Source organism: Chenopodium album, chromosome 20 (assembly GCF_948465745.1).
Source record: "Chenopodium album chromosome 20, dcCheAlbu1.1, whole genome shotgun sequence".
Lineage (NCBI taxonomy): Eukaryota > Viridiplantae > Streptophyta > Magnoliopsida > Caryophyllales > Amaranthaceae > Chenopodium > Chenopodium album.
The window spans coordinates 40,804,770-40,818,017 of NC_137853.1; the positions used below are offsets into that span (position 1 = coordinate 40,804,770).

A 13,248-nucleotide genomic window follows, 5' to 3' on the forward strand; every position below is an offset into this window, starting at 1 on the left:
TGTAGTGTCTTGTGATCCTTGTGGATAAATCTCGGGGTCACATAATATTGTTTGGAAGCATATATGACCATTATATGTTTTCATAAACGTCCGTGGTAAGTTTGAGTTAACGAAATCGGTGCAAGTTGTAAACATGTAAATTGACCGTTTAAAAGCAAATTGGATGGTTACACCCACCTAAACGAATGGTTTCCTTTTGTTTATGTGTGATTTTGGTTATAACAACACTATTTTTTGGTTCGTTGTGTTGGTTATTATGAATCACTAGCACATCTTTGTGTAACCCAATAACCTAAAGTTCACAAGTTTCATTATTCACACATTAAGGATAAGGTCGTATGGACACTTTCTAAAACTTGACTTTTTTTGTCACTAAGGATGAAAGTTGACTATTATTTTATACTACGAAGTAGCAACAATTTATGGTCAATTTTATACATTTGGAGAAGAGGTAGTATACTCAAAATATAATTTTGAGAAATAATGTAAAGAGGAAACCAAAAACCAAAGTTTACATTATTAACTTTGCATTAAAAAAGTGAGAAACCTCATTTTTATTACAAACCATTATTCTAAAGCATGTCATTGCCATTGTACAAGAAGCCTCTTTTCACACAACAAAAAGAAGCTCTCTTTGTCTCTCTACTCTTCCATTATCCTTTCCTCTAAGCACATTGAACCAAAGGTAGTAGTACTACACTAAGAACTAACATGAAAATGCTACCATACATCATCGAGCTCGAAAGTAGCATACATAACCTAGCCATTCTTTGGCTTAAAACCTCCTGCTCCTTCCTCCTCTTGAAGGGAGAAAGAAAGTCTGATGTTCGCGGTTGTGCTTAAGTTGGTGTGCTTCCGAAGGTGAGATTTGGTACGCGTTTGTCAAAACTTGGACTGGCATTGCCCTTAAGACTGAGGTGTATCCTACCATAGGACTCTTCATTGGGCTGCTTGTTGTCTTAAAGGACACGTACTCGAACCCGTTGCTTCCTGCCTTAACTGATACTGTGAAGTATTGTGGGATCACAAACATCTCCCCTTCGTTTACTCTGTCGTCCATCACGCTCTCCCCGTTGTTTCCGACTACCTGGATGTGTGCCTCGCCTCGTGTCACGTATACCACGCTGTGGCTGTTAACTGCCCAGTGTGGGGAGTAGATTGTGTTCTGCATCACATATGTAATAAGTATAGTTAGACCAAAACTCGACCTCTACCCAAAATTACATAACCTTAAGTGTAGGTAGCCCCAGTATTAATTTGTTGATTTATTTACGAAAAATGCATGTCAATCATGTCATGTTATGGATAGGGTTTTTTTGGTTGATTTATTTACAAAATTGCCACCTGATAAACTTTTTTCAGCTAGTTGCATGTAATTAAATTTGAATGTAATTTTAGCAATTAAATAAGCAATTTTACCGGGAACATGTTTCCTTTCTCTACACTCATGTCCAAGTGTCGGAGGATGGGGAGCTTGTGCTCGTTGACGATGTTGAGTCTTCCACCGTGGCGGGAGTAAACGTCGGCCTCCCTACGGTTGTCAAGGTTGTGGCGCAACCTCATGGTGCAAATAGTCTCTTCCAAACCATTAACATCAAGTCCTAAGTACTTCCTTCGCCTTTCATCATCGTAATCCTGCTCGCTTCCGGGGCTGAGGATTCTCATCTCACCTTTGTCCACCCTTACGATAAGGCCTCGGTTTTCGGTCTGCTGCATCTTCCTTACCAAGTCCTCTGACACCTCGAATGCCTCGGACAGTAGCTCAGGGGCGAAGGCCCTAAAGATGTTGTTGAACTGTTGTTGAGTATGTTTGCCTCTTTGCTCGGATGACCTCTCTACTCCGCCTGCCAAGTAGAATGACTATACACAACAACATTTTTTATTAATAATAATAAAAAAAAAATACAAAAAAAAATAGCTATACTCGCACTATAATAAATACTACCTTCGTTATTCGTTAACTATTTAGTATGTGCAACTTTTGAAAAATTAATGTATGTCGCATAAATAATATCAAAAGATTGTACATAATAATTAACAAAAATAGTATTTAATATCTTCTTGTCCCGCCCTCCACCCCTATAAAATAGGGAGGGTCGAACAATTTATATAGTGAATGTGAGAGTAAAGTGACAGAGAGTAATTCTAGTAAAAGTTAATATAGAGTTATAGTAGTGTACCCTGAAGGTTTGGTCAAGTTGGTTGGATGGGTTGTTGAGATCATTGACAATGACGGTAACGACCTCTTCGTTTCCGTCATTGTAACACCAGTGAACAGCACCAGGAGGGATCGCAATGATGTCACCACGTGTGAAGCGATGAACCTTCTGGTGGAGGTCTTTCTGCTGCCCAAATTCTCTTTGTTCATCACCTCGGATCCTTTCTTCTTGTCTTCCTGATGAGTCGTACGTCTCTGGGCATCCAGGGAAGGTCACTCCCAAGATTCCTTCACCTGCATTTCATGATAAACACACGTAAATGTGTTATAAATGTTAAAAGATCAACTCAACCAAAAGATTAAGCTGATAAATACACTCTCTGTCTCGAAAATAATGAAGGTAAAAGTGGAAAATTAAATACCTCGTTCGATGTAGACGAGGCGAGGGAAAGGGTGGAAGTTAGGGAGGGCAAGGGAATTTTGTTGGACAGTGACCCTCATAGCATGAATACCACTACATTGGAATTGCTCCTCAGTCTCATCCCACAACTCAATCAACCCTCCTTCACTCTCAATCCTTTGGTTCGGCTCACTCGAGGTCAACCGGTTAATCCGGCATTGCTGAGCTTGGTAGCTCAGCCTCTTCTGAGAGCGGCCTTGCCCCAAGGCGGAAGACACCATGAGGCAAAGAGAAAGTGCTACAAGTATCTTAGTGCCACCCATAGTTAAAAACACTACTTAGAAATAATTTGAAGAGTAGAGAGGAAATTATATGTTATGTTATAAAAGAGTGAGTGTAAAAGTTGCTTTTATAAGCATGAAAAACGGTTCATTTTTGCCACATAGTATTTGGGTGTGCAGAAATTATGTAGTTGTGTTAGTAAGGTGGTGCATCAACGTGGGTGTTGCATGAAAATATGGGGCCAAAGAGGTGTCAAAAACTCAAAATGCATGGTTATGTTTGTTATCGTACATTTGGCTTAAGGTTTGATTGAAGCTAGCATAAGTTTAACACAACATTCCAAATGAAACATGCAAGGTGCCTTAAGTTTAATGTAGAGTTGTTTTGAAATGTGTTTATTATTATGTTTTTGTCCTAGGTTTGGTAAATGGTAATGAATGAAGTGCCACACGTTAATAGGAAAATTGTACTTTGTTGTTTTATTATTGTAACATGGATTTTGTTATTTGACATAAGAGTTCGACCGTATATAATGATATACTTGAAGGAGCTAGTTTTACTACGTTGTTAAGCAAGGACAATTTAGACTTCACCAATCGATACAGGCAAATTAGATGGTCACCCTATTTACCTGGTCAAATACGATTGAAATTGAATTATATACTTGGTCTCATAATTATCAATTTAGCTGATTATAGACATGTATCCTATTATTCACTTAGGCCACCATGTGCCTCTATGTTGCTGACTAAGGGACATATACATTTACATTTTCAATTAACTATTTTGGTGCTTTCTATTGACCCAAAACACCTCGATAGACCATTTGGGTGGTTGGAACTGTTTACTTTGTCTTAAGCTGACAATATACCCATTTACAACCTATGCCTGCCTTCGTTATTAACTCCAGGCCACCACGAGGTTTTTTTTTTTTCCTCTCCATACAGTGTGGTGGTACGTGCTTCCAGACAATATTTGTAATCTTGAGATATATATGCTACAATCACGAGCCTTTATATGATCAATTAATGGTACGGTCATATATACTATGTGGCCGGAACCATCTCATTCATGCCTTGACCCTATTATAGCCATGTCAAATGTTGCCTTTAGGTGCCTTTTGATGCTTTGGCTTGGCCTTGTGATCGATCCCAGGCCATGGATTGGCCTTGCATTGCCTTGCCTTCCTACCTAAGCCATGCTTTCCAAGAGTTCCTAGAAGACTGATCTTATGGTTGGAACCATCTTACTAACCCTTGAATTTCCACCCCTCATCATCATGTGTTTGCTACCTTGACCATGCATTGCTTCATCTACCAAAACTATTGGCTCACTACTGCATCATATATGATGTCATAAGTTCGTATAAAACTATATCAATATTGTTTATAGCCAGTTGCCCACTATGGCACTTTTGAGTCTCACATTGTTTTTTATTTCAACCATAAGAAGAATATGATGAATTTGGTAAGTGATGCAACTTGCTGCTTCATTTTCAAGCTATTAAAGAATATTTTGATACACAATTTGTGTCCACTTGGAACATTCTAGTAATGTTATTAAAAAAAAATAAAAAAATAAAAAAACTCCCTTTTGAAAATTTTATTCCTAGTTACGTAGACATCAACCTCACATATAGCGTTAGAATTAGGCAATAGTCTCCCGCATTAGCCTACTTAAATTACTTATCCATTTATACTCCTAGGAATGTCTCACTCTTTATCTCTATATCTACAAGCACAAAAACTTAATCTAACATCTCTATCTCTCCTTGTCACGAGCGAGATTACATACATCTGAACCTCTTCAAATTTCGACCTTAAATATTACCTAGTATATTCCATACTAAATTGTCGTCGTTACATAGTTGATCTCTCTCGATCATGTCTTGCTCTAGACTAAAAAGAGGGCGGATTCAACTCCAAGCAATGAGCAAGGTGGTGTGGAAAAAGCTCACAAAGACCACCAAACTATTGCACAAGTTAATCACTAATGGATCAAAGAAGCTTATAGTGATAAATAAGCCTAGGAAGACAAATATCAAAACTCGTCTATATTTGTCTCCTAGGCGTACTGCCCTCAAAAGAAAGAAGTTGTACAAAAAATACAAGTTTCCTCCTGTAGAGTCTCCTATATACATAGATAATCTCTTCAAAACTTCTTATCCTTCCTCTTCATCATCAAAATTAACCATGCAAGTTCGTGACAAGATTGACAACGTTCATGGGAACAGTCATGTTGGTGCTACATCTCTTGGATCGACGACATCAGTGTTGGGGATCGATGCGAGAGCTGAAGAATTCATTGCTAGTTTTCGAGCTGAGTTAAATAAGAGTTTTAGGAACATGTAACTTAGCTTCATGGTGTGTAATTTATTCAATCTGTACTGCTGCTAGTTTAAGTATATGACTGATTATTATAACTATATTCAAATGTCCCAAAGTAATCTCAGCAAGCTCTCGTAGCTCAGTTGGTTAGAGCACCCGTTTAGTAAGCGGGAGGTCTTGAGTTCGACTCTCAACGAGAGCATTATAACTTTTTTGGTCTTATTTTTTTTTTTTTTTTTTTTTTTTTTTAAACTAGAGAAAAGGAAAGCAAAATATGTAGTGATAGAATATAGCAGATTATGAAGTTACAAGCCTTATGATACTTACCCCATAAGAAGAAAATGAACAATATTATTTGCTCATCACACAAAAGAAAAGAGAACATAAGCACATAGCAACCAGCCAACCAACACAGCAGCCAAAGCGAAATTTGTAGGCCAGAGGTAATATGAATTATACTACATGATGTCATGAGATAGTGTACAAACAACAGAGGGAACAATAATACACATAATTTTGCAAATTTTATTGCAACAACAAAAATCTCCCAAATGACATTGACAAGCGACGTCAAATACTTTGTTTAGTATATACAAACAGCGTGAGTACTAGAAAGGAAGCTCTTAATTCTACGGGTACAAATGTCATCTATATTCTATAGGGCTATAAGAGTACAGCCTCACAGGAAATCCTTCATAGGATCATCGTGGTGGATCCTCTTCATTCTGAAAGCTTCCATCTCTTCTGGTGTCACATCATTGTCATATTTAATGTTGTATTTTCGTTTCCGCTCATCTTTCTCTTCCTTCTTCTTTGCATTTTCCTGTGCAAGACATAAAGGACAAGTGAGAACATATACACATTACATTACATCACGAAATCTAGACTCTTGAGAATGCTAAACAAGACTGAGAAAGTCTTTGCCAGTCAAGTGTTCTTATCCTATACGACTATAACAAATCCTCATTGGGTACTTTATAAACCTCCTGTTAAAAAATATTGTACCAAAATGAGATTTAAAAGAAGAACCAACATGAATTCATTATTGCTCTATTAGACAGGAACAATTATTGCTTAGAAGCCCTCCCCAACTATGGGAGTGGATTTTAAGTTTACTCTTTGTATGTAGGCTGATTTAGGTCCTTTCAAAACGAAAAAACTAAAGCATGTTGGGTAGATCAGAGATTGAGACAGGACTCATAAATTCAATGTAATCAAAAGGCACAAAAATTCTGCCAAGGACACAGCTGCATGTGATTTAAGTGTCTAATTCTCTATCATTCCCAAATCCAATTGAGAAAATCATAAAATTTCAGAAATTATCAAAAAAGCACCTTTTTAATAGCTTCAGCAAGTTTCTTCTCATCCAGAACCAAATCTTCAGGCACCTCTGTACCCCAAGTAGCCAGCCTTTTCTCTTCAGTAGACTCCGGTTTTTCTGTTTTCATGGCCAAATACACAAATCAGCATATAATAGAGAAGGATAAGTCAACTAGTGCAACAATATGGCATCATCAATCTTTATGTGAAAAGACATTACTATTTTCATGGCCAGATACTTTACAAGGAACAAATCAGCAAAGAGATAGAGGGAAAGGGGAGATCCAGAGTACTAGACACTTCCTGAGGAACCGATTAAAAAAGATGAAATATGGCCACATATATTAAACCTTCAGAAGTTTCTTTGCGAGCAATGTTAGCTTTCATCAGCTCTCCTGATGCTTCTGCAGCCTCAATCCCTGCAGCACCTGTACAATAGCTGTTTCGAATTGTCTGCTTGCAGCATTTGTAGCCCCATTGGAAATCACTCCACCATGACCCCCAAACAGCTGTGTGATTATTAGCATACACGTCTTCTTCATATTTACTCTTGGGAACTGCCATCTCCTATCAATGGCACAACAAAATTAAGACATGTAATAAGCTAACAGACAACTAAGCGAGTACGATTTAAATTAGCTTCACCCATCAGCAATGTAGAATATAATACCTGCCCCTTGATTATCCGGCCAGCACGATCGTATTCAACTTGTCTATCACTCTGACCAAGTAGAAGTTCCCTCGGAATCTCCTCTTCTGTTGCAGCATTGCCATACTTCTCCATTATAGTATCCTTCACCTGGGTTTTCAACTTCTCTTTATTGACCTTAAAGTTCTTGTAAAGTAACTCAGCCTGGGAAGGAGCTGCTTGCATATGCACATCCTGTCCCTTGTCAAATGCCTCAAAAGCATGTAAATTGAGCTGCTTGAACTCCAAAGCTTGGCCACTGAGGCGATTTTGATTATCACCCTACACAAATATTACAATTATAAAATTAAACCAGTGCAAAGGATATGATTAGAAATGGCTAAACATGAGAGGATTTGACAAGTTTAAACAAAATTCTTTAAAGCACTTACAGCATAAAACTTCTCATTTGGATCAGCATCAGGAAGAGGATCCTCACGCATGGACCGGGTTTTAGGATCATAGTAGGCCGAATCGACATCAAGATTCAATAAATATTTGGCTGTATCTTCTCGGATACGCAAATTTCTAAATCATAGAAAAAAAATCCCAAGTTAGCATCAAGTTATAAGCAACGACTGCAGAAAGCAAGTGTAATTACAGACTACAAAGGTAGGGCTTCTAATTTATCTTCAGGTCAGTGGCTATGCAGACCAACAACATTTCAAGCTAGTGGATGATTATAAGTGAGACCACCTAATTTTGAGCAGTAGAGAAGCCCCTAACAGAGCTATATGAGCACATGCCAAAGGCTAAATGGCAGACAGGTACTACACACTTACATGTCTTGGTGGTTAAAATTTATAAACTTGGAACATTTAATTAGTCACTTTCATATGATTTGCCATTTTAATTACTCTCCATCTGGAAATATTAGCTACATATCCAAATTTAATATGTTTGGGAAAAGTTACATCAATATCTATCCAATATAACTTAACCTGGGTTATGTACTCCTCAACTGAATAAGGAGATCACAAATCTTACCTTACAGTTCCAGTACTTCCTCCACCAGTGGTACGTACACGTTTTTCAACCTTTGCAAAATCCATTTGTTTACTCTCATCAACCTTGGCCTCATCAACCTTCAAAGCATCTTCATCATCTTCTTCATCATCTTCATCTTCATCAGCCTCACCCTCTTCACCAGTTTTATTTTTCTCCTCAAGCTTTTTCAATTGCTGTTCCTTCAGGTATTTTTTTCTTGCTTCCTCCTTTGCCTCATATCTATGAACAACATAGGCATAACTCGCAGGATCAAAACCATTCCATCTGTCACGTTTCCCGTCAAAATCCAGCTCAAACTCCTCTATTATTTCATCAGGTGCAATGTGTTTCCCTGTCCACTTTGCACCAACTCTTCGAGGTCTGTCCATGCAAGACTTTGCATCATGGGTCATGGCACCACAACTGCAGAGAACACGGTAAACTTTAATCGCATGGAAAAAGATTCATATTTTTTCAACGATTAAGACACCAATAGAGGTAGTTACACCAAGGAAAAACTCTTATAAGAAATAAAATAGATACTACATACTCAGCATAAAAGGAACTTATACAGAAAAGTCCTCAGCATAATATGAACTAATCCCAGGTTTTGGAAAACATGTTGGATAGATCTCTAGATGAGTTAGAAATAAAGAAATTCCGCATAGAATGTGCATAGTTTTCTCGAGAAATTCTAACAAATTTACTCTGCCGACTCTGGATTATTTGAGATGGTTACCAAAAATTAAGATTGTATAGAACATTGAAAAATCCATTCAATTCCACACTTCCCACTTAATTGTACTCATTAATTCCAAGTTCCAAACTAACTTCTGATTTTAAAACTTTCGCTTATTTTGTCATCAATGGCAAGTTTCAAAACACACTAGAATAGTAGAAATCCTCAGGTTCAAGTACATATGATTAGTTAAAAAAAAATATATAACAGATAAGCAAACGCGTTCGCACACACACATTTAGAAAATTATGTATTCGCAGGCTCAACTTACTTAGCACAAGAACCCTTCCGAAACTTATTAGCCTGGAAGCCCTTTTCACCTCTGTTATACCACGATTTCGTGTAATTCGGATCCGATTTCCACTTCCTTTGATGCTTCAAACTCTGAAAACCCACCAAAATTATAAAATGTTAGTCCCTGAATCTTCTATACAACACCACCCATTGCAATCAACAAAAGAAACCCTAATTATAAAAGTATCAAAACGTACCGGCTTATTCGAATTGAGATACCAAGGAGCAGAAGACATATACTGCGGAATATGAGGATTAATTTCTTTTCCATCTTCATCAACCTCTGCTGGTGCAAGCCCAGCTTTACGAGCTTCCTCTAACTCTAGCTGCTTCCTATGATCTTCCCTAGACTTAAACGCCACTGCAAAAATTTCCCCAAATTCAATTCACAAACAACTCCAGTTTAATCAATTAAAAATTTCCCCAAATTCAATTCACAGACAACTCCAGTTCAATCAATTAAAAATTTCCCCAAATTTAATTCACAAACAGCTCCAGTTTACTCAATTAAAAATTTCCCCAAATTCAATTCACAAACCCCCAAACAATCACTCAATTTCTCAATAAATCAACATTAACAAATCATATAACCTCAACAATCATTAATTAACGGTTTAAAATAATTTAAATTAGAAAAAAAAAATTAAATCATCGAATCTAACCTAAAGCATGAGAAATCAAACCCTAGAATAAAATTGAATTCGATAATTTTGTCGAAATCATACCTGAAGCAGTCGCCATTGTTGGCTAATTGGATGAAACAATGAATCGTTAAATTTTCCGGCAAAAGTGGAGAATTGAGGAGAGAAAAAGCGAGGAGAAGGTTGAGGTTGCGGTTGTGGTTATGGTTTCCGATCAATGACGCGGCGGCTTTCTCTTTTTATTTTTCTTAACCGACTTTGATTTTCCTTATCTAAAAAAATTTCAATTAGTTGAAATGGGCTTGGGCCTTTAAAGGCTATAATAGAAGTCTTGAAATATGTATGTATTTTAAGAGAAGGGTATATTCTCTTACGTCGAAATTCAGTTCAATTCAGCTCAGTTCAGCTCAATTCAGTTCAATTCAGTTCAGCTCAATTCATTTCAGTTCAGTTCAGTTCAGCTCATAATTTCCTTCTCTTATAAAATATTCATTTCAGTTTAGTTCAGTCAATTCAGCTGAGTTCAGTCAATGAGAATAGGCCCGAACTACAAGTACTACTAGGTGTTTGTTTGGAGGGATAAGAACTAAGAAGAGGAGAATAAGGATAAAAAGAAGGAAATGTGCTACCACCTAAATCAGAGTTTGTTAACAATCACTACCACTTAACGGAATTCGTTAGGATTTTCGTAAAATTTATTTTAAAAGAAAAAAACCCAGCCACCCTACTGCCACCCCCTCCCCTCAACTGCCACCCCTCCCCCTTGTCAGCGACCTCACCCCCCTCCCTTTTCCCCACCCACGAAGTCAACCCCCCCCCCTTTCCCCCACCCACGAAACCAACCCCACCACCCACGAAGCCAATTCCCACCAAAATCAACCCCATGGCCTCCCCGTTACCCCCCATCGGAAGCGACCCCCCTCCCCTTCCCCCACCCAAAAACCGACACCCCCAACCCTAAACCACCACCCTAAAACCACCCTTAACGGGTTTTTAAGTTTCGCTCGTGATAGTTTTGGGGTGGTGGTTTAGGGTCAGCGGTGGCCGAAAAGGGTAGGAGAAGGCCAAGGGATCGATTCCGGTGGAGGGAACGGGGAGGGGGTTTAAATTCGGTGGAGATTGGCTTCGGTGGGTGGGGGAAAGGGAGGTGGGGGTTGGCTTCGTGGTGGGGAAAAGGAAGGGGGGTTAATTAGCTTCATAGGTGGGGGAAAGGGAGGGGGTGGGGTCGCCGGAGCCCAACACCGGCGCCGACCGTAGTTTTGGCCGCTGGCAAGGGGGAGGGGTGGTAGTTGAGGAGAGGGTGGCTGGACGGTGGTTTGGCCCCACTGACGGAAATTGTTACGGTGTAAGGCATGGGTAGTGATTTTTAACAAACTCCCATTTAGGAGGTAGCAAATTTTTTTTAAAAAATAAATAAATAAATAAATAAATAAAACGGTAGCAAAAGTGAATCAAGGCGTTTTTCCCGATAGAAAATGTCAAAAAATTTCCTTATATGAAGGGGATTTAAACATTCTTTTGTTTGTTTAAGGGGGATGGGGATAACTAAGGAGGTGAGAATAAGGATAAAAATGCAAGTTATCCCTCCAAAATAATAACTAAGGGGAGGTGGTATAAGGGATAGGGATAAAATTAATAAGACAAAATACATTTTTACCCTTAATGAAGAAAAAGAGGATGAAAGAGGAGAAATACGAGTAAGGGTACTAAAGTAAATTTCTTGCTTATCCCCGTATAGTTCTCAATTCGTACCAAACAAAGGACAACATCACTTTTATCCTTATCCCACCTATTAATCCTCCATCCTTGTTCTTTTATCCTCCTTATCCCTATCACTCGTGCCAAACTCCCCCTACAACTCTACAAGTACTTTTCTTCAAATGAAATTATATTTATTAACTGAACTAAAATATTTTTGTTGACTTTAATTATTTTTATTAAATTAAATAATTATTTTTTAAAGAAAAATCTAAATTAAAATTAGTTTTACCAAATTTAAATTTATAATTACAAGAAAAATTATCGAGAATAAACGAAGAATGACTTTTAATCGGTAAATGACTTTTTTATTATCGCATAATAAGATAATCTTTTGTGGGGCTATTAAATATAAAGCTGGTTACCCGTTTCCTTCGAAAGACAAAGGTTTTTTCGATCTCATTCGAAAGACGAGATTTTTATAACTCATTCGAAAGATAAGGTTTTATTTGCGCTTAATATGGTCCCTAGTTTTTGTGGATTGATTATGACTCGGATTCGGGTGAAATCAGCACAAGAATTTTCAATCTCATAAAATTATGAAGCTGCGACGGATCCATTCAAAAAGTTGTATAAGACACGAATTGAGAATGTGCCAAATTGTTATATCAATATATTTATATTCTTAGCTTTCCTCGACTAAGGGCCTATTCACATTTACTGAACAGAGCTGAACTGAACTGAATTAATTGGATTTGAAATGAACTGAACTAAACTAAACTGAGCTGAAATGAATATTTAATGAGAGAAGATAATTAGGAGATAAACTGAACTGAATTGATTGGAACTGAATTGAACTGAACTAAAATTAAGCTAAAGTGAACGGGCCCTAATTCTTGTTTTGGTAATTCCAAGTCAATGATTGAAAGTATTAGATGCAAATGAATCCAATCCCAAAGCCAAAATAAGCAAAACCCCCAATTCATCTCCACCCCTAAACCCTAGAAATCAAAATTGTCCAACCCTGAATTGAATATCTAATTAAGTTAATTGCTATAAATTAAAACCTTAAAATGAATTCAACATATCATGAACTAAAAATTAAGTTAAGACATTACTTGAATTAGTGAGTAGTTGCGTTGAATTGCTTGATTTTTCTTCTCACTGATAAATGGATGAGTTTGGCGGGAAAATAAATGAGGGAGGAGAGTTAATTGGGTGAGAAACCGAAGAATTGGGTATCACTAATGCCAAAACTGAATAAAAATGTTTTTGGTTAGTGCTACACAAACGTTTATCCAACATTAACCTAATGTAGCACATATGTATGTTGTACTATACTATCTCCGTTTTTATTTAATTGGCACGTTTTGACTTTAGCACTATTCACACACCTCTCTTTGACCATGTTTTGTGCTTTATACGTAATGAAAAATATAGTCATGGACCTTATTAGATTCGTCACTTTATATACTTTTAAAATATCAACTTTTCATAATTTTTGCTTATCAATAATTAAAGATATTAATGATTTAATAAGTGCATTGACAAACGTGACTAAAGAAACATGTCAACTAAAAAGTAACGGAGGAAGTATTAATTTAATTATTTACTTTTTCGATTATTGTCATGAGTCTCCAATTATATAGATGTTTGCATTACCCAGAATAGCAAGTAGAAACTACCGATGTTTTATATTAAGTGACTATTATCT

At 37.3% G+C, this 13,248-nt stretch overlaps 2 protein-coding genes and 1 non-coding gene across 3 annotated transcripts; 1 reads left to right on the forward strand and 2 right to left on the reverse strand.

The window, feature by feature from the left end:
• Positions 1–775: 775 nt before the first annotated feature.
• Positions 776–2,881, reverse strand: LOC145596544 (11S globulin seed storage protein 2-like). Its single transcript, XM_081652722.1, has 4 exons — positions 2,581–2,881; positions 2,181–2,452; positions 1,420–1,860; positions 776–1,165 (listed from the first exon to the last, which is right to left on the reverse strand). The coding sequence occupies exons 1-4, from the start codon at positions 2,879–2,881 to the stop codon at positions 776–778; spliced, it is 1,404 nt and encodes a 467-aa protein (XP_081508848.1).
• A 2,414-nt stretch (positions 2,882–5,295) lies between these two features.
• On the forward strand, positions 5,296–5,369 carry TRNAT-AGU (transfer RNA threonine (anticodon AGU)). The gene has a single exon. It is a non-coding gene; the product is annotated as a tRNA-Thr (tRNA).
• A 303-nt stretch (positions 5,370–5,672) lies between these two features.
• Positions 5,673–10,112, reverse strand: LOC145598044 (pre-mRNA-splicing factor SLU7-A-like). Its single transcript, XM_081654332.1, has 9 exons — positions 9,921–10,112; positions 9,393–9,556; positions 9,173–9,285; positions 8,163–8,585; positions 7,568–7,703; positions 7,158–7,457; positions 6,838–7,054; positions 6,502–6,605; positions 5,673–5,990 (listed from the first exon to the last, which is right to left on the reverse strand). Exons 1-9 carry the CDS (start codon positions 9,934–9,936, stop codon positions 5,847–5,849), a joined length of 1,617 nt encoding a protein of 538 aa, XP_081510458.1. The 5' UTR covers positions 9,937–10,112; the 3' UTR covers positions 5,673–5,846.
• Between the last annotated feature and the right edge of the window lie 3,136 nt (positions 10,113–13,248).